Here is a 20,584-nt window from a genome sequence, read left to right as displayed (position 1 = left end):
ACTTTCAAGGGATAAAAAGTAAACAACCTATTAAACAATTTGTAGAGATACAAGGATGGCTATAAATCTTTGTTGTTGATAACACCCAATAGAAAAAAATCATATATGAACCATCCTATAATGATAGGATTGAATATAACCTTCAAGAATTGCAATCCATGAATCATTATGTCATAGATAATTGGCAAATACTTATCAAAGAAGTCAAGAAACCATTTCATATCCCATTTTCAGTGAAGTGCTAAACAAAACATACAAGGCAGGAACAGTTGAACGCCTCATTAGCGTCTCAATGGTTGCTTATTTCTTTCACAAAAAAGAAGCCGAGCATTACATCACACTTCAGATGGAAATACCTAGAGATTTCTTCAATTTCTCAACTTCCAAATATGCAGTTGAATAAGGCAAAAACTCGGTGCAGTAGCTTCTGCTCAGGTCGTTTATTGCGACAGCAAGTTTAGGGATCTCGAGTGTCTCCTCATGAGTCAAAGCCCTCACAAACTTGGCAGGATTTCCTGCCCACAGCTCCCCACTTGGTATTCTCCTTCCTGGTGGAACCACAGATCCGGCCTCGAGGATGGAATGTGTTTCGACCAAGGAACCTTCCATTAGAATCGAGTGCTGCCCAATAATGCATTCAGGCTCTATTGTGCAGGAGCGCAACAGACTGTATGCACCAATTGTGACGAACCTCTCAATTAGTGTTTCGGCTGGCAACCCTGTCAAACATGCAATATTTTCAGGAGAAATTCAAGCCTATAAAATTGAAGACTTAACCACACTCAATATTATACTAAGATATGAGGAACAAAGCAGTCTACGAAGTTGTGCCATATGAATAATTACTTAATTAGTTATTTTCATTGGATTCACTTATTCTTCTGTAGGTAAAATTGGATCACCAACGACCAAAAGGTATTATTCAGAAAAACAAATATTTCAATCAACTACAAAATGATCTTTTATAGGAATTCAGCTTGTAAAGTTCTATTGATGCCGATTAGAAATTGTGGATCATCAGTCTGGAACCTACTATTCCAAAGACAATTAAAGTTTCAGGCAAGATATTTTAACAACAATTCAGGAAAGTAGAATTCGGCTGTCAGGTCAAACAGGCGAAGGAGGTTGAGCTGAAGAGTAAATGAGCATCATTTTCTTTACAAAATAGCCTACAGCCTCAGCAACAAAGATTAAAGAGGGATTCAATCCTGGGTCTTGTGCTAGATCTCCTACGTACTAAGTTTTTACTTTGGTAAAAAGCCAAAAGTAAGGGACAGTCTAAGTCCAAGATCATGCTCTCTTAAATTTAAGCTTCTAGCCACAGCAATTGAGTATGGTAACCACTAAGTTTGCTCTTTATTTGATTAACCAGCTTGGAAAGGCATTTGGCTCCCTCTATTGATTCAGCCCCAATTGAAATAATAACAAAAGAAAATCAACTCATTGAACTATTAAAAATCACCGTACAACATCCTGTGTCCTAATCCTATCACTAAAACTACCCGAGGAAGTGTTACTCTAATAGGATCTTTTGAGCAAATAGTAACCACTTGTTTCATACCCAAACCAACTTCCGAACTGAATTGAAAGCATGCTGAAAAGAAACAAGCTTAAGGAATTCATGAAATTCAAGAATGTCTACAGGAACACATTTACATCAATATTCTCCGTCACCAAACATAAAATCTAACAGGAATCGACGTTACTCATATATATTCTGAGCTTTAGCTGAACAGAATAAGTACCACTTGTAAGTAAGTCCTTCCTCATTTTAAATTCTCAAGAGCTTAATTTTAGTTAATGAATGAGCAGCAGAGCCAAAAACAGGATTAGTAGTGACTCTCAAATATCAATCGTTATACGAGGACCTTCCCCAGTAGCAGGCAACACACATGTTCCTGTATAGAAAAATGTGATTCATAAATTGCAGATTCCTAGGGAAAGGCTTAAAGTATATATTGCCTCTTCGACAATCATCAACCACATCGAACAACTTTTCACATTGTAATGCATAAAAAAGTGCAAAAATTAGGTTATGGCATTTTGATTTGGATTTAGCTATCCCACAAATGCGCACACAATTCAGTTTTGGGCAGCCTGAATATACCTAATTCTAAATCTAAACCAAAATAAGCCAAAAGAGACAATCAATTGAAAACCTAATTAACCACAATCAACATCCATCAGCTAGTAAAATCAAATTACCCGTAGGAGAAGACCAAGCGGCGTGTACAACGCAGCGCTCCTGCACATTGGAGCAGAATCCAACAGAGATCTTGTTCAGGTCGCCGCGAAGAACGGCGCCGGGCCACACGGAGGCGCCGTCCCATACCACGACTTGGCCGGCCAGGACGACGTTGGGCGCGACGTAAGCGTCGACGGCGACCTTGGGGGCCCACTGGCCCAGAGGTATGGCCTTCCGCTGGCCCCGGTAGTCCCATTTCACTCGATCCGGCGATTCCCGGATGAGCGGAGCCGGTGGGGGCGGGGTTTCTGCAGCTTGAGCTGCTTGAGCTGAGAAAGTCCGGGCCGGAGCCCAGGTGGAGTGGGTGCGGGGCAGTATTCTTCTGCACAATCGGGTAATTGTTGCCATTATTTTTCGATTTCTTTATTACCTAGAGAGAGAAAGAGAGAGTTGGGAGGAGAGAGAGTTGAAATAGCAATGGAGAGGAGTTGGAAGAGCGAATCGGTTCACTACTGTAGAGTCAGGCGATGCGGGTCGGGTCGGGTCGGGCCGGGGATCCGGATTCTTTATTTCACTAAATTAATTCAGATTTAATCATTTAAGGCAAATTGCCATAAAATTATGAGGTAATGTCATATTTTGAATTTTACTACTATCGACAATTTTTTATGAAATTATATCTTTTATGACTGTCGTGAAATTATACGTGGACATCATCATCGTTGTTCAATTAAACGATATCACTTATCTATAAAAAATAATGGCATTTAATTGATAAAAATATCAACAATATATTACAGGTCCATGTTTTTCAATTGTGATTTACTTATGAATATATTCAAATTTCGTAATATACTATACTACCACTTTGCAAAGTATGGTGTAGTAAAAATATACTATTAATTAATGAAATATCGTGCATATTTTGTGCAATCTACGTGACATATTAATTTATCAAATATCGTGCATATTTGTGCAATTTATGTGACAGGTAATTTATCTTTGTTTCCAATTATTTTTCAGTTTAGAAGGTTCATTGGTGTCCCTATCATTTTAAAATTCTAGAATAAAGAATCAAAAAATACTGTTACGTAATTTACTCAACCTCAATGTAACACCATGCAATTAGCCCAGCTTCAGTCAAAAATCAAATACTAATACTACAATTTCTGCACAGCTGTTTTGAGCTGAAAAACTTAGTATAATCTTAATGCTGGTCATAACCCTTACTTCTGTCTAGGAAAATGTATTCAGAAATTGGAAAAAGACTACCTAAAATTTATCCAAGGTGATCTTCTTTCCCTTGTTTCTCCTACTATATGTAATTACATGCTTGGGATCTTCAACGCCACTTCTCTGATTTGTATGGGCTTTTATTGGACAGGATTCTGTCATCGTCCCATTTCCGAGGCCTGGTTCTCTAAGCATCCCAGGATCAGCAACTACTAGCTCGGCCGATTTAACATCTGTAATCGCGTTTAGAAGTTCCAAAGGGAGAGCAGCAGGATCCAGTTCATAGCAATTCTTAGGAGCATTTTCAGTTTCTAGACCATTCAAGAAGTGAAATGGGACCTGATGGGAGAATCTAAACATCTCCTCTCTTGGAATGACCCGGATCCCTCTTTGATCCGGAAGCTGGTTAAACACTGAGGTGAACCCAGCCACTTTAACAAGAGGAGCAACTAAAACACCTGTATCTTCATTATAGTCTTTAAGTACCACTACCAGATCATATTTGTGTATTGTTTCATCTGGTGTGTTCTCGTCCCAATCAGCGGACCAGTTCCTGTACAACGCCCAAACTTCCCCCTTAATTGGCAAAATGTGGATAACTCCTCTTGAACCCTTTTTCCACGTAACTGGATGAGAGAAAGAGTTTAGTCTTTCACTGAGTACAAACTTACCAGCCCTGAAATTCCCAGTAGTCTTGGTGAAGCCAGAAGCAACCCAGTCAAGGGATCCAAATTCAGAAGTGGATTTGGAATTTAACCAGCTTATTTGCATCTTGAATGGGCTCTTGGATATGACACGGTGAATCATAGCATAATAACGAGGCATGCCATCATCATCATCATATGCAGCCCATACCTGGTTATTAGCGAATGAGTTCTCTACCCTGCCATCATCAAAATTATGGAAATTCGCATCTGGAACACTCATGGACACAAAATCATCAGGCTTTGCTTCCACAACAGTCTCTTTGAAAGTGGAGGATTCCAAAGGCTCCAACTTCGGTTCATCTTTTGTCTCTGGATGAATTCTGGAATTGTTGCTCGAAGCATGCACGACATTGCCCGTATCCTGCCCATTCGAAAGTGAATAGGTCACTTTTTCTTTCTCCCATTCATTTAGCTGGTGACGGATCTCTGCCTTAGCCTTCCCTATCAGCATAGCACGTATGTTTCTCTGAGATAACTCCCTCGTACTTCTGGGCTGCTCGGCCACAAATTTCCCCTTAGCATCTGCAGAAGCCTTCTTCACATATACCCCATTTCCTGCTATCCCTTGGCTTCCTTCATTGTGATCATCACACTTTTGGCCATCTTTACGTCTCCTTTTGGCTGGCCTCTCTTTGTTTAGTACAGGGGAAGCGGTATGTGAAGCTGAAGCTGTTTCCGCTTTTTCTGGCACACTTGAAGGACCATTTTCTCTCTCCATGTTAATAGGCATTTCATGCCTTCTTTTGGGTTGCTTCTTATATGTATGGGATGAAGGAGCTTGAGAGGTTCTTGAAGCTGATGGTTGTGCAGCAGCGTGCATATCTTGTTGTTGTTGATTTGGGAAGGGACGAGGGCGTGAACTGCGGCTATGTACAGGTGGATCAGGTATAACTGTCGCCAAAAAGGGCTGACGACAGCGGCGACAAAGAAGAGTCTGATTGAGAAATATGTTTGTGTACTCATACTGCACGTTGCACCCATTGCACAATGTCCAGAATGTGTCTGGTCGAAAGAAGCTAGAGCTGGAGGTCATCGGTCTTCTGGAAGGACCACTCGAATTAGAAAATGGTGGGCTTGGAGTAGGAATATACTGAGCAGGAAAGGCTGGGTGTGCATTGTTTTGAAAATTGTGAACCTGACCATTTGAGTTAGAGAATGGTGGTGCCTGCTGAAAATTTGATGTACTAAATCTGGCAGTCTGATTTGAAGATCGTATGTTCACTTTCAGGTCATATTCACTTCTCTTATCCTTATCTCGCAATACACCCCACGCCTCACATATTATTTGGAAAGCTCCAGCAGCCCCTACAGACTTGTTTTTATCAGGATGAAGAAAGAGCGCCATTCTTTTGTATTGTTTCTTTATAATCTCTTCATCAGAAAATGGATCTACCCCAAACATTCCATAATAGTCTGATACTCCATTTATTTTCTTCTCATGTGCTACATACACATCAATGATCTCAAGGAATTGAGACAGACCATCAAGCTCAGGAAAGAGGCTGTGAGCCTTCAATGCCAACTTTTTAGCTCCCAAAATGTCTCTCTCTAGTAGCAGATTCTCTGCAATTCCTTTTGCCCTGACAGCTTCATCTTTATTGCACGCCATTTTCAGATATACCAGTCTTCAGCTCTGAAAACCCAAAAATCAAAGAAGGTTTAGAAAACAGCATTAGATGGAATATGGAACAGCGTATTAACAAAATTAGACGATATGCAGAATTTAAACGTTCTTCACAAGTAATGCAGCAATTAAAAGAACTTTGTGTTCAGAACATGGAATGCACTGTTTTGCACATGTAATATTATTATGAAGGTTTATGAATGGAAGCTATTCAATCAGGAGAAAAGCAGACAATGAAAGGGGAAAATGGAAAAGAAAGAAAACCAACAGAACACAGTTCACTGGAAAACTGCAAAGGGGGCATCATTTGAATTAGATAGTTCATCTATAAATACTGAAAAACTCAAATTTCCATTTCAATATGTGGATGTTAACTTGAACGAAACTTCTTTATGCTTGCATTCTTTTAAGAGATCAAAATAAAGGCAACAAGAATGTTGAGGAAATAGCAAACATGAATTCACAAGATATACATGTCAATTTTGCATGTACTAAAAAAATATAAAGGGAAACAAAAGCCCAGACATATACATAACATAATGTGTAATGATAAGGACAAAGAAGAGATATATAACTGTAGGAAAGTGACAACCAATGTTTTTGAGATATATCAAAATTGGACAGAAGAATATCAGCATGAAAGCATTTCTGAAACAACAATCCTGGAAAAATGCTAAATTTCAGACTTCAGAAGTCAGTAAAGTCTAGTTTTATGCATATAAAAGAAATTGATAGGACCCACTCATCAATAGATTCAATACTACGTACATAACTAGAACACGCGCATGTTTGTGGGATGAATTGTCAAAGAAGTAAGCAGATGCATTCAGTATTACTCAAATAATCCTAGCTGATTCCGTAGGAATGGAATCAGAATTGCCAAATAATTATTGAAAAAGCATGGATATTAAAGAGAGACAATGAATCCATGACCAATGCACACATAGTAAGTGTGTGTGTGTATAATGTTACCCAAATATTCATCTACAAACATAGTACTCCATTAAAAGTGATTTCATATTCATTAAATAATAGAGTCGGCCTCCCATTTCATATTCGACACGTGGCCTAAGCTGTGATATGCACTCTAACTCTGGATATAAAAGTGTAGCTGAAAATAAATGCTACTGAAACTTATTTAATGTATGCGGACAAACAAGTACGTGCTCCATACACCAACTGACAAATAGAACATCGGCAGTAACGGTATTACCGAACTTATTTTAAATCTGCGCAACCCATCTTGGCGCAGAAGCCCCTTCTACTAGTTGCACACAATAAAAAAGGAAAAACACCAGAAATGATCACATCTTGTTTTAAACAATTCTAACTAATATTTATCAGTTCGATGCTATCATTGATCAAATACTTATCTTTTTGGCTAAACTGATTATTTTTACTTTGTACTCAATGAGAAATCATTCAAACAAGACAACATAACACAATTCAATGCATATCATGATCTCATCCCTGCTGCAGATCTACAAAACCTCAAGTACCTCTTCTTGAAAGAACTACAGAACACAAATTAACAATTCAACAAGCAGTGAGAGTGAAAAAAAATACAATCTCTTCATACAATAGAAGCTATTCCCCTCATTACCAAAACCAAAAAGAGGATCACGAGAAGCAAACTCTCCATATAAACACACTTCAAATTAAAATGGGCAAAAGGTTTATGCTTATTAAACCGATTAACTATGAATAAATCAGGCAGGAAATACATAGACATAATCATATAAACCTTCACACACACACAACTCACAAATCGTCAGCCCAGATCAAAACATGCAAGCTCACCAACGCATTGATTCAAAACAAAACCCCAATTTCCCAAAATCATCAGCAACATGCAAATTATCGTGAACTCAAAAAAACATGATTCTGTGCATAGATTACAATCAAATAACCATCAATGCTGAAAAACAGATAAATTATACACAGCATTACCTCCTCTCCACGTGAAGAAATTTTTCTGATGAACCTTTTGATGAGATTCTTCACTGAGAAGGAACTAAATAAAATTATTTTGAAATAATATATAAAGATCAAAAGAAAGAAGGAGAGCTAAATAAATGGATTTTCAATGGTGTTTGAGTGCTCGGATCAACAGTGTATGCATTGAGCAATGCTGAATTTCGGAATTAAAGAACACTGAAATGGGAGAATCTAAACGTTTTGAAAGAGAAATCGGAAAAAGGAAATAAATATTTTGCTGATACATTGTGCATTAAAAATTACTCTGAATTTCGTCTATTTAAGGTGGTGAAAGCCCACCTTTTTTTTAGGGGGAGAGTTTTGGAGGTGTCTCGAGTTAAAACCCCACCTATGGTTAAAATTAAGTCTGGTTAGGCCATCCATAATGCTGTTGCTATACCGTTCTTTAAACTACTATTTGCGGGCCTCACTGTACTTTTAACTCCATTTCTTAACTAAGGAACGGAACCTGCAACCCTCCGTTCCTTATCCGCCCCTTAATTGTTCCTTAAATTACTATTCATTCAATTTCATTTTTAAATTTTATTTCCAACCAAATTCAATTAAAAAAAACACACTTCATTAAATAAAATAAACTTACAACATAAAATTCGTAAAAAAAATATAATTTAATAATTTCTTAAAGAATAAAAGTACACAATTTAATAATTTCATCCGCCAAAGTTTGTCCAAATGTGTTCAATTAGGTCCTCTTGGAGTTGGGTGTGGGTGCTAGAGTCGCGTGTCCTGCACGAATAAATAACCTTGCGGCGGCTTCCTCCCGGTTACGATGGATGTACGTACGGGAGCGTCGTTGAGGCGGCGCGGCGCGGCGCGGCTTCCTCCGCCTCCCGACGCCGATCTTCTCCAAGTGATTGTTCCATTATTTGACGCATTTGTTCAAAAGGATCCATTAGTTTGATTAAATTTGGGAAAAGAAAACAGAGTTGATTTGAGATGAAAATTGAGGTGGAAATAGAGAGGATTTGAGAGGAATAAATGTGTGTTTGTGAGTGAAATAAGTATGAAATAGGAGTATTTTATAGAGTAAAATAAAAAACGGTAACATTACCGTTGTAAAAAAAAATTATTTAAATTCAAATTTTTTTTAAAAAATGAATTATTGCGTCATCGTGACGAAACGCACTCGCGGGCCAGCGAGTGGGCGTCACGCATGGCCTGGGAGCTCGCCACGTCGCCTCGGCGCGTGGCAAACGTCTCGTGCCGCGTCTCGTGGTGGCGGGTCTCGGGACGGGCAGGGGACGAAACGGCCGGCTGCAACGCGTTTCTCCGCGGTTTCGTTCCTCCGTCAGGAACGCGGCCCGGTTACGCCACGCGCTGTGGATGCTCTTAGAATGTTAACTCAATTCACTGTTTGTAATTTAAATTTGCATTTAATAAATTTTATGCTGTGAATGCTTGATTTCCTGAATTTCCAAATATAGGCTCGTCGATTTAAAATTAGTGCGATAAAGTATGTCACGTAATATTATCATTGATTCTTTTTCAGAAAAAAGTATGTCACTACTACCTCGATGTATTCAAAATGCACGTTCAGAAGCTTGTATGTAATTTATATAAATCGAGACGACACACCACATCCGTGTATTTTCACTTGGTATAGCATCTACAATACTCTATGATGGCGTTCGGTTGTCATGACTAATATCATGACACTATCCATCTAGGATTAAGTTGTGGGATTATTTTAGTTGGAGTGGGAGGCTATGACTAATTATTATGGGACTATCCATCTAGGATTAAGTTGAAGGGTTCAATCTTATGAACCAAACATGATACATATTTAATCATGAGATTTAATTTTGTCAACGAACACCCCCTATAGAAACGCTGATGAGATTATTCAAAAAAAGTGTTGAGTTGAATTAATTTCTATAATAGTGTACAATTAAGCAAATGACTACTAATGACATTAATGATTTCCACATCTGCAGAATCTATGAGTGAGAGTGTGAGTGTGCATTAATTAAATTTAGTTTTACAGATCACACTGATTTATGGCAGTTGGCATAAGATTCTCAAACTCTAGAGAGGAAAACTGCATTTACTGTGGCTATATTTGGTGATGTTTTTTTGAATGCGTATGTCGTCATGGCTGCTGTCATAGACCGCGAAGAGGGCATTTTGGTCATTCTGCAGCATGGCATCCGTGAGGCCAGCTTCCGTCGGTGAAGCATGTGTCCTCTCTGTGATGAGTCTGAATGCAAAGGATATACATTGATGAGGTAGAATGAGTTGAAGGAATTATCTGCAGAAATATAAGAAAAATGAAAAAAAAAAGTCATAGATGATGATGATGTTAGATACAGAATTCACTGAATTTGATCCTGTTACAACATTCTCCAGAAGCAACGGGGGAAACTAGCCTTTTCCACAAATAAAATTTCCAGAATCTCCATTTCTTGCAGATTCAGTGTCATCTGCAAAGTAAAACATCAAATGGGATTTATTCATCGGTCGAGTTTCATTCAATCCACCTGCAACAGCTCACATTCATCACTTGAACCTAATTCATATGACACCATAACAAGTGCATATCTATTTATTAATCAAAAGAAGAAATATAGTGCATAAAATAGATTTTGAGGCTGCTGTGTCGTAGTAGTATTCGTGCCTAGAGACAATGCAACAGCTTAGAATGCAGCATAGCTAGCCAGTATCACAGTGTAAATGACACATAATATAATGAGATTGTGAATTCCTTAATGAGATCCATAATAAGTATATAAGCACAAAAACATAAACACGTGTACGAAAAAGGGAAATTCTTAGTATATTGATGACAGATCTAGAATCTCATCACCTTTGCCAGAGACTGTATTACAAGAAATACGTAAGTTCACCAGCTTGTCGTCAGGTAGTTGTAAAACTAACTTGCATATATGGACAATTCAGATTTCAGTCCTTTCAGTTTATATGAGATACTCCGGCATAAGTATCTAGAGTTCGACTTCGTGCTTGTTAAACTTTAGGATACATGGATACAGCAAAAGAAATATATGTAAACAAAACCATATGCACTTTATGGAGGAAGGATCCAATGCCCATGTCTATATCTTAACCTAAGGATATGTGGCGACTCACTTGCGTGTTTTTTATACATGCAAGTACAAAGCAAATGAGCTTCGGATTGATCTGGTAGCTCGGCCTTACCAATGTACTCTCTTTTACATCAGTTATACACCAGTTTTTCCATTTCAACTAATGCAGAGTGCTTTGCCACAAGCTATTAAATTAAAAAGAGCACACATGTACTAGGCAATTCCTCATCGACTAGATAGTTATATCACCTCCACATTTCTTCCTTAATCATAGCACCAGTTAGACCCATGTGCTTAGAGTTCTCGTGCTGCAGAGTTCCAGCAGCTGCTCTCTTGAAAAAGTACCACCAACTCTGTGCCTAGCTTCTGAAGGAAATCAGCTGCAGTTTGATGAGTATATAAAATTATCTGTTGATCTTTTTAATCCCTTATAAACCAAAAATAGAAAACTAATCAGTTTTATCAAATGTTATGCCAAACATGTAATCAAAGTAACTAACCCATACATGATACAAGGTATTCGATAAACTGACATTTTCACTCTTACATCTGCATGATTTTCAACACTGAATTCCATTCCCCTTTTGTATGTAAATGTTATGCCAAACATATTACAATTAATGTCGGATCCTATACCGTGCTTCAAATGCTCAGAAAGTCTCTGAAGGACATGGTTAATTACAATGATCTCAACTAAAAAAATATACTGATATGGTTTGCTTCAAGTTGTTTGCTACTACTGAAAGCTAGAGTGAACGAACTTGTTGCAGATATCAATTCTATACCACCAACATTATGCAGAAAGAAACAATCTCTGCTTACTTACTATAAAATGATAGAAACGTGCAATGATTTAAACACGATATCACTACACGACCTATTCATAGCAACACAATACATGCAAGCCTTCAACTATGACAAACAAAAATCTCATAAGTTCATAATCAATAAGCCTCGGATCCACTTCAAATATGCATATCCATCAAAATGGGTAACCCATTCCTCCAACATCATATTTTCAACTTTCAATTACAAAATCAAGGCCCGGTTAAGCACAATCAACAACACGAAAACAAAGCAAGATCGTACCGCAGCAATCAAATCATCCCAAATTCCTTCTGCGCTATCTGATTCTCATCATACCAAATCGCCGTAAAAGGATTGCATATGCATAAATAACAGTCATTGCAAAACAAATTTCAGCAGGAAAATTTGTGTCTCAATTGTTTTTCGCTCTTCGTAAATTGGCGCGATTTATTAACTAAACTATAGGTTTCCGAAAATGCCAACTTAACCCCTATGCTTGTAAAATTCTAAGTTTTAAGTCCATGAAATTTCTAGAATATCGATTTTCATCCCAAATATACTTACGGGTAATCGACTAGTATTTATACTTATGAACTGTGATCTAGGGCTAACTTTCTTAAGTTGCTAATTATGCTAACTCATTAACATAGTATATTAAAAATGTCAACATAAACTTAATTGACATTTTAATACACTATGTTGACATCGATATTTAAAATGTCAATACAGTATCATTGTCTTGACATTTTTAATACATTGTGTTGATAAGTTTAGCAAATTACAAAAGTTAGCAATATAACGCACCCCTTATACTTATTTTATATGTCAAATTCACATATAAATTGCATTCTCATTCCAATTCCATGAAAATTTGTTCAAGCTCGTTATAGTGAAAGGTAGCTTATAAAATACTCCTATTTTCAAGTCAAATTATATACTGTAATTAACCTTGTTAAAGAAAATGAGGAAATTAAGTAAAATCTCAGAATAAGTAATTTATGTCTTTCAGTAAAGAAAACCCGAGTTCATATTTTTTTTATTCTTTAAAAAGTGATCAATCTTCATTTACCCTTGTGCGTGGTGACTTGAACGGGTTTTTTCTATTTTTGTTCTAGAATAGAACTTAGATTCCGTGTTTGTACTTAACTTTTTTTTTATTCCGTGTTTGGGAGAGACGCATGACCTTCATGCGTCTCCTATTAATAAGACGCATGACGATTATGCGTCTTTCATAAAGACGCATGAGGGTCATGTGTCTCTCTTTTTTTTCGTTTTTTTCCAACGACGCATGAGGGTCATGCGTCTTAGGTAGAGACGCATCTCCCTCATGCGTCTTAGGTAGAGACGCATCTCCCTCATGCGTCTCTTATTTTTTTAAAATTTTCACGGACGACGCATGAGCGTCATGCGTCTTAGGGAGAGACGCATGATCTAACTTGCTAAAATCAGTACCCAGCAACGCAGAATAGGCACAATTTGCCCGAGAAAGAGAGGGAGACAAAACTTAGCGATTTCCTTGGCGATTTCTTGGAGATTCCCTTCATATTTCGGTTTGTTTCCTTCAATCTTTCAACATTGTTCCCTTATTTGTTGTTTATTTGCATATTATTAGGATTTTTGATAAATTTATTTTAAACTTACTAAATTAGGGTTTATTGAAACTTTAATTGTTGTTGGTTTGTATATATATTATTGCAGAAATCATGCAAGTATTCGTGAGTTTATATTGGGGTGGTAGAATATTTCAACTTCCTCAAGTCGGCATTTGTTATGATCCTCCTCGTGCGAGAGCTTCCATCGTATTGAATTCATGTGTTTCATTATCTGAATTAGTTGCAATGATATGTGCTAAGATAAGAATAGATTCAAACCAACACTCCATCGAAATATCTTGGAGGCATTGTTTCTTGGGTACCGGTATGAGTTATGTATGTACTGGGGTTGACAGTGATGAAAGTGTGTTTTTTATGTTCAATGCGGCTCTAAATTCTACTCGGCATATTGAATTATTTGTTGAGTATTCGTCTGTTGGAAATGCCTTCATCCCACTAATTGTTGATCATGGTGTTGGATCATCTACGAGGTTTGAACCTATGAGCATTGGTTGCGGTATGAATGAGCAAACAGATGTTGCAGATGCTGCTGATGTTGGATTGAATACTCAAGAGAATGTACAAGAGCATGCTGATGTTCATGTTGTACGGGGAGAACTTGATCCACCATTGCCGTCATCATCGTCTGATGATATTTTAAGTGATGATTCCGGTGCTGACTCTAGTGATGAGGAGGTAGTGTATAAACCCGTCGTGCAAGGTGAACAACCACTTCCAGAATATGTTCACATTGGGTTGAAATATTTTCGCAGACTGCCGAGTGGTCCTTCTGAGGTACCTGAAGTTGGTAATGAACGCAGTACCATGTACTGGGATGAAGAACACCCATATCGGATTAATGCGGGAACAAAATTTGATAGCAAGCTGCATGTGAAGACTGCTATTACTATGTGGAGTCTGAGGCAACACCGGCAATTTAGGGTGGTTGAGAGCAAATTAAGAAGGTGGCATGCCATGTGCAAATATCCAGCAGGGAGGACAGAAGATGGGACAGCTATTATCAGCGAAACCGACGCTGAAAAAGCGAATGAATGTCGGTGGGAAGTTTTTGTTACACACATGGCCCATGATGATATGTGGGAGATTAGGAAGTGGTGCGGACGCCATAGTTGTGAAGGCCATCGTAATGATAGAGGACATGCTAACTTTTCATCACTAATGATTGCTTTGTGTATTCGCCATCAGTTGCTAAAAAATGCCGAGTTCAGTGCCGCAGCCGTAAGAAATTTTGTTCATGAAAAATTTCATGTGGTAATCAGTTATAAGAAGGCATGGTATGCACGGAGAAGGGCTTTAGAGATTGTATTTGGTGGATGGGAGGAGTCATTTAGGGATTTGCCAAGCTACATGCTTGAACTGCAGTATAGGAATCCAGACACAATCGTAGAGTGGAGGCATAACGAGTTGTTGAGCCAGGGCCGTACTAAAGTCTTCTATTACGTGTTCAGAGCACTTGAGCCTGCTATATCACATGAAAGCATACAGTTTAATATAACAAACTTACAAATAGTCTCATCGAAGCAGCCGACTCGTTCATCCCAGCAGTGGACCGTGCCCCAGGCTGAGTCAGGTACGTCACGGTAATCCTGTTATACCACGCCATATACCCCGGGCTCATAAGAATATTCATGGACATCGGTGCGGCGTCTTCGGCAGCATGGAACCTTTCGTACCTCAGGTCCCACTCCCCCATGTAGAACTGATGCTTGTTTGCCCAGTTGTTGCCCTTCTTACCACGCCGATCATTTTTGCCCAAATGATCGGCGTTCCTTAGCATCCTGTCTACATACTGAGGTATATCCTAATACCGATTGAACTGTCGCCGCACTCGTCCAGGCTCATGTGCCTCGACATAGGCCCAACATACCAAGTAGGTTTCACACAAAGAGCATCCATTCACATCATTGCAGTAGTCAGGCAGTATGCAATGTGCGTATGACGTCCAGATAAACTACAAAACAGCAATGCAAATGCCAAATTAATTCCATAATAAGTTCATAAATGAAGTCTAAACCGAAATAATATTCACCTGGTTGGGTCTAATCAGAGATATTTGGTCACGGTAATGCTCAACCGAGTATCTAGGAGCATTTCCTATCTGCGTTGTTCCTTTCCACCTATACAAAAAAATTGATGTAAGAAAATTACCCAATATGCATAAATAAATAAATACTTAGATATATACCTGGTGCCACATGGTGTATATGGCTCGTGCACAACTGATCCTATGAACGAAGCCTCAATGTGGGCATTCTTTCCCACGCCCATAGCTGCAGAAGGATCATAGGCCCGCCCAACTCTTTTGTCTTATCCATGGAAGCCTCGCATAGATAATGATAAAGGTAGGCCAATGCCGCACTTCCCCAACTAATAGTCTTCACCTCTTCCGGATCCCCAAGCGCATTCAACCACGTAAATGGAACCTTACACCCCGTGGTGTCTGGTAGAATGAGACCTCCTAATAAAATTAGGGCATGGATACGTGCCCTTTGGATGTATACGTACGTAGGTAGGTCATCACTCAGAGGCATCCTTGTCTGGTTGATCAACTCGGTCATCAGCAAACCGCCTTGTCTCTGTGGAAGTATCTGGTATCCATCCCAACAGATCACGGCACTTGCTGGTCCAATCTGGAAAGTTGACATGATAGTCACGCCCTGTGAAAACGCGACCATCCGCCCTCAAGCCCCAAATGGCTTGCACATCTTCCAAGGTGATCGTCGCCTCACCGATCGGTAGATGGAAAGTGTGCGTCTCCGGCCTCCAACGCTCAATCAAAGCCGTGATCAGCTCATTGTCGACCTTCATTGGCCTCCCACAATCCATCACGCCTTTGAAACCAAAGGCGTCAAGCCAGTATCTAACATTCTCATGAATGTCGATGTCCCAAGTCTTACTTTCTATCCTTCGGACTTTAAATACTTGTGTTGTGCCCTCTTTCATGAGTTTATTTGAAATATGATGTTTCTGCATATTTAGCACGGACGGGTCTTCGGGTCCATATAATAATTGTCCGCTAGAACTTGAAGTCTCCATCTAATCTAAGTACATATTCACAAAACAACAATTACAAACTCACAATTGCAATACAAATAACATATACATTCAAATTCATCGTCAAAATAACAACACATCATAAACCAAATGATTCACTCCAATTCAACATAATTCATGATTTATAAGGCCTAATTTACATATAACTACTAAATTGGAAGGTTAAATTAAAAGATTCATTTCAACCTACACTCTATTCTCCAATAACAACCAAAATCACAACACCAAGCATCTCAAACATGTCAATAACTATACAATAGAATGAATTTAACCACTAAACTCCATTACAATTAACTACACAACAAAAAATCGGCCAAAATTGAGCAATTTGTTATAAACCCTAATTTACAAAAATTAGGGGAAATCTAAACAAACTATGCAAATTAACAACAAATAAGGAAGGAATGTTGAAGGATTGAACGAAACTTACCGGAACACAAGGGGAAATCGTTGGATTCGCCGGATTTGCCAAGGAAAAATCACCAAATTCGCCTTAGACTCTTTCTACCGCGTTTGAATGAGCCTTCTGCCTCTCGGTCGACTGATTTAATTCGAATTAGAGACGCACTAAGACGCATGACGCTCATGCGTCGTCCGTGAAAATTTAAAAAAAATAAGAGACGCATGAGGGAGATGCGTCTCTACCTAAGATGCCTGACCCTCATGCGTCGTTAAAAAAACGAAAAAAAAGAGAGACGCATGACCCTCATGCGTCTTTATGAAAGACACATTATCGCCATGCGTCTCATTAAAAGGAGACGCATGAGGGTCATGCGTCTCTCCTTAAATCGGAACAAAAAAAAGTCTAGTACAAACGCGAAATTATATCTCTAGTCTAGAACAAAAGAAGAAAAAACCCTGACTTGAACGTCCAACTTATTAGTTGGAGAAAAAACATCTTACGAACTAAATTGCTTTACATAGAAACAGAAATCAATGATGCTTTAACTTTCCTGCACATTTGATCAATGAGTTTTTTCTTAAAACAAAACAAAATTCCAGTTTATGATTACATATCCCATATTGTCTGTGAAAATGTTCATCACTAGACATTTCGAAGCATGATTGCAACACTATCTTCACATACTTCTAGTCCATCAAATCAAACCTTGGTGCATACCAGCCTAATTCATTGACTATTTGTTGCAGCCTCTCTTCCTGCCCTTTCGAGTCCCCCAAGGCCGTGGTGAAGAGGTATATATACGTGATCTTGGTCGCCATAGCTCTGTAAGAAATATCGTCGCCGTTAACCAGAAACTCCACAACGTCACGACCAAAAAATCCTCCATCCACCTAAGCCTGCAGATACATCCCTGCATCATTCCCACAATCCATATTTTCATCAAAAGATTACTTCACATCATCACATATAACAACCTAAGCATCTGAACTCATTTCAACAACTAGAAGAATCCAGTATTGGCCTCACTAGTTGGAGTCATAACCCTCAATCAACATCATTCCCCTTGTTTAAATTTATGCACATACAAATACAACAAACACCGCAAAATGCATACACAAGATCCTCAGATACTTGCATTGCCTCTTGTCCAGCTCAGTTCTATAACATGGTTGTGCTAAAATTTTATCGAGTAGTGAGTTACCGGTAGGTGTATCTTCGACAAGCTGAGATAACTCCCTCGTATTTCTCATTTTGGTCAGTTTGCAGCTTGGAATCCGCGAGGTCAGCTTCCATCGGTGGAGCATGTGTCCTCTCTGTGATGAGTCTGAATGCAAAGGATGTGCATTGATGAGGTATAAGAAAAATGCAAAAATGATGATGTAGATACAGAATTCACTGTATTTGATCCTGTTACTATATTCTTCAGAAGCAGTGGGGGAAACTAGCCTTTTTCATAAATAAAATTGATAGAATATCCATTTCTTGCAGATTCAGTGTCGTCTGCTAAGTAAAACAGATCAACTTCATATGGGATGTATTCATCAACTTCATATGGGATGTATTCATCGATCGAGTTTCATTCAATCCACCTGCAACATCTTACATTCATCACTTGAACCCAACTCATATGGCACCATAACAAGTCATTTCTATTTAAAAATCAAAACATGTAGTGCATAAAATAGATTTTGTGGCTGTTGTGTCGTAGTTGTATTCATGCCTAGAGACAACCACAACAGCAAAGAAGCAGCATAGCAAGCCTTTATCACCCTGTAAATGACACAAGAACACTTGAACCAGAGATCTCGAATGCTACAGCTTCTGCATCTGGTAAATTTAGAAAATGTGCAATTGCACCAATTTGGTGAAAGTTCCCGAAGGCATGGCATCCCTGTATAATATAACGAGATTGTGAATACCTTAATGAGATCCATAATAAGCATTACCTCTGGGCTCCTTTAGGTTTGTATTAGTGATATCAGATATAACAACAGAAAGTACATAAGCACAAAAACATAAACATGTATATTGAAAACAAGAAAATGCATAGTATATTGATGACATATCTAGAATCTCGTCACCTTTGAAGCAAAATAATGGATCTTCTCTTTCCTGCAAAGCTCTCATAACAGAAAAAAATAACCATGATTTGTAATAATCATAAGTACATGGTTTCTTCGTTCTTCAGATCCCTGTCAGCCACCAATGCCTCTGGATAGTTTTCAACCAAATTCCCTTAATCACCTCATCGAGTAGACAGTTATATCACCTCCACACTTCTTCCTTAATCATAGCCCCAGTTAGACTGTAATATCCGATTTTTTTTTTTTTAAATTAAGGAGTGAATTTTGTGAATATCTTGTTTAAGATATGGTTTGGTAAGTCTTATTTGATTTATATTGTTTTTGTGGATATGATTTTTACCTAAGCAATATGTAATTGGGATAATTAATTAATCTATGAAATAAAATCCTAATTAACAAAGTAAATCTCCCTCTCTCCCTATCTCTCTCTCTCGGTTTCTCTCCCTCACCCCCATTACTTTCTCAACCTCTCCCCACTCCCACATAACCGATGCACTTTCTCCTCTCTCAATCTCTCCCCCTCACCATCGCTCTTCTCTCAAACTCTCCCCCTCACCATCGCTCTTCTCTCAATCTCTCTCTCACAAGCAATCAATCTCACTCAATCTCGCGGTTGTTAACTTTCGTTGTGAATCGGAGTCGGAGGAGGAAGTAAAACGTTCGAACTACGATTGAACTCTCCGGGAAAGGTAACCCAAGACCCTAACTCATGCTAATTTCGAAAACACATGCATATAGGACGAATTTGAGTTGTTTAGATGCTGAATAGGACTTGTGGTTATGTGTTGGTGTTGAGTATGTTTTTGGTTGTGACTGACAGTGGGTTCCGAACTGTTTTTGACGAATCAAATGATCTCCTTTTGGTACGAAATTTTAACTGTATAAACCTTGGTGTGTCTTCTGTGTGGTGTTAAAATTTCAGCTTCATTGGAGGTTGGGTGATTTTATAATGATTTTTGTAAGTAAACTGCTCAGTTCTGCGGGATGTACGTTTCTGGGTGATGTATTTATGTGCAATGGGTGTGAATCTGGGTGTTTTGATATTGTGATGTATGTGGGTGTGTTTGGCCAAGGGATGGCTCGGAGGAATCAGCGTTTGGTTCGAGTGGGTTGTGTGTGTTGGCCGAGAGATTTAGGGTTTGGCCTAGGGTGGTGTTGTGGAGAGTTTTGGAGGTTTGATCTCATGTTTTCGGGTGTGTTTTGGGATGTAGAATGTGTGTTGTGAATGTCGTATAAGGTTTGAGAATCGTTGGTTGGGGGAAAGTAGGTGTGTGCACGTGACCGAGCCAGGTGCCGAGTCAGGTGCCGAGACAGGTGTCGAGTCAGTGCCGAGACAAGTGCCGAGCCAGGGCCGAGTCAGACGCCGAGACATGTGCCGAGCCAGGTGCCGAGACAGGCGGCCGAGGTACCGAGCCAGACGCCGAGACATGTGCCGAGCCAGGTGCCGAGACATGTGCCCGGCCAGGTGCCGAGACAGGCGGCCGAGGTACCGAGCCAGACGGCCGAGACATCCGGACGAGGTGCCGAGCCAGGACCGAGCCAGGCGGCCGAGACAGCCGGCCGAGGTACCGAGCCAGGCGGCCGAGACAGTCGGCCGAGACACCGAGCCAGGCCGAGACGCCGAGACAGCCACCGAGCCAGGCTCGGCCAGGACCGAGACAGCCGGCCGAGGTACCGAGCCAGGCCGAGACGCCGAGCCTTTTTCCGAACCTTTTCCGAGCCAAGTGAGCCGTTTGTGCAGTAAGGGTATGCCGGGGGTGTGAGAGTTGTGTGTGTGTCGTGTGCGAGTCGTGTGCGTGTCTTGGGTACGTGGTATGCGTGTCGGGTGCGTGCAT

The 20,584-nt window shown here is 39.4% G+C and overlaps 2 protein-coding genes and 2 long non-coding RNA genes across 5 annotated transcripts; all 4 read right to left on the bottom strand.

The window, feature by feature from the left end:
* Positions 1-192: 192 nt before the first annotated feature.
* Positions 193-2,654, bottom strand: LOC121762755 (gamma carbonic anhydrase-like 2, mitochondrial). The gene is made up of 2 exons (XM_042158739.1): positions 2,206-2,654; positions 193-719 (listed from the first exon to the last, which is right to left on the bottom strand). Exons 1-2 carry the CDS (start codon positions 2,591-2,593, stop codon positions 343-345), a joined length of 765 nt encoding a protein of 254 aa, XP_042014673.1. The 5' UTR covers positions 2,594-2,654; the 3' UTR covers positions 193-342.
* Positions 2,655-3,320: 666 nt separating this feature from the next.
* LOC121761120 lies at positions 3,321-7,932 on the bottom strand. Its single transcript, XM_042156715.1, has 2 exons — positions 7,700-7,932; positions 3,321-5,758 (listed from the first exon to the last, which is right to left on the bottom strand). Exon 2 carries the CDS (start codon positions 5,732-5,734, stop codon positions 3,458-3,460), a length of 2,277 nt encoding a protein of 758 aa, XP_042012649.1. The 5' UTR covers positions 5,735-5,758; positions 7,700-7,932; the 3' UTR covers positions 3,321-3,457.
* A 1,706-nt stretch (positions 7,933-9,638) lies between these two features.
* LOC121761651 lies at positions 9,639-12,003 on the bottom strand. 2 transcript variants are annotated; one of them, XR_006042063.1, is made up of 3 exons: positions 11,878-12,003; positions 11,038-11,154; positions 9,639-10,167 (listed from the first exon to the last, which is right to left on the bottom strand). It is a non-coding gene; the product is annotated as an uncharacterized LOC121761651 (long non-coding RNA). The 2 variants fall into 2 exon arrangements; XR_006042062.1 differs by having other exon boundaries at positions 11,038-11,168; positions 11,878-11,996.
* A 5,122-nt stretch (positions 12,004-17,125) lies between these two features.
* On the bottom strand, positions 17,126-18,970 carry LOC121762310. Its single transcript, XR_006042188.1, has 2 exons — positions 17,867-18,970; positions 17,126-17,575 (listed from the first exon to the last, which is right to left on the bottom strand). It is a non-coding gene; the product is annotated as an uncharacterized LOC121762310 (long non-coding RNA).
* Between the last annotated feature and the right edge of the window lie 1,614 nt (positions 18,971-20,584).

This window comes from Salvia splendens, chromosome 13 (genome assembly GCF_004379255.2).
Source record: "Salvia splendens isolate huo1 chromosome 13, SspV2, whole genome shotgun sequence".
NCBI classification, from domain to species: Eukaryota; Viridiplantae; Streptophyta; class Magnoliopsida; order Lamiales; family Lamiaceae; genus Salvia; species Salvia splendens.
This window is presented reverse-complemented; position numbering and strand designations above follow the sequence as displayed.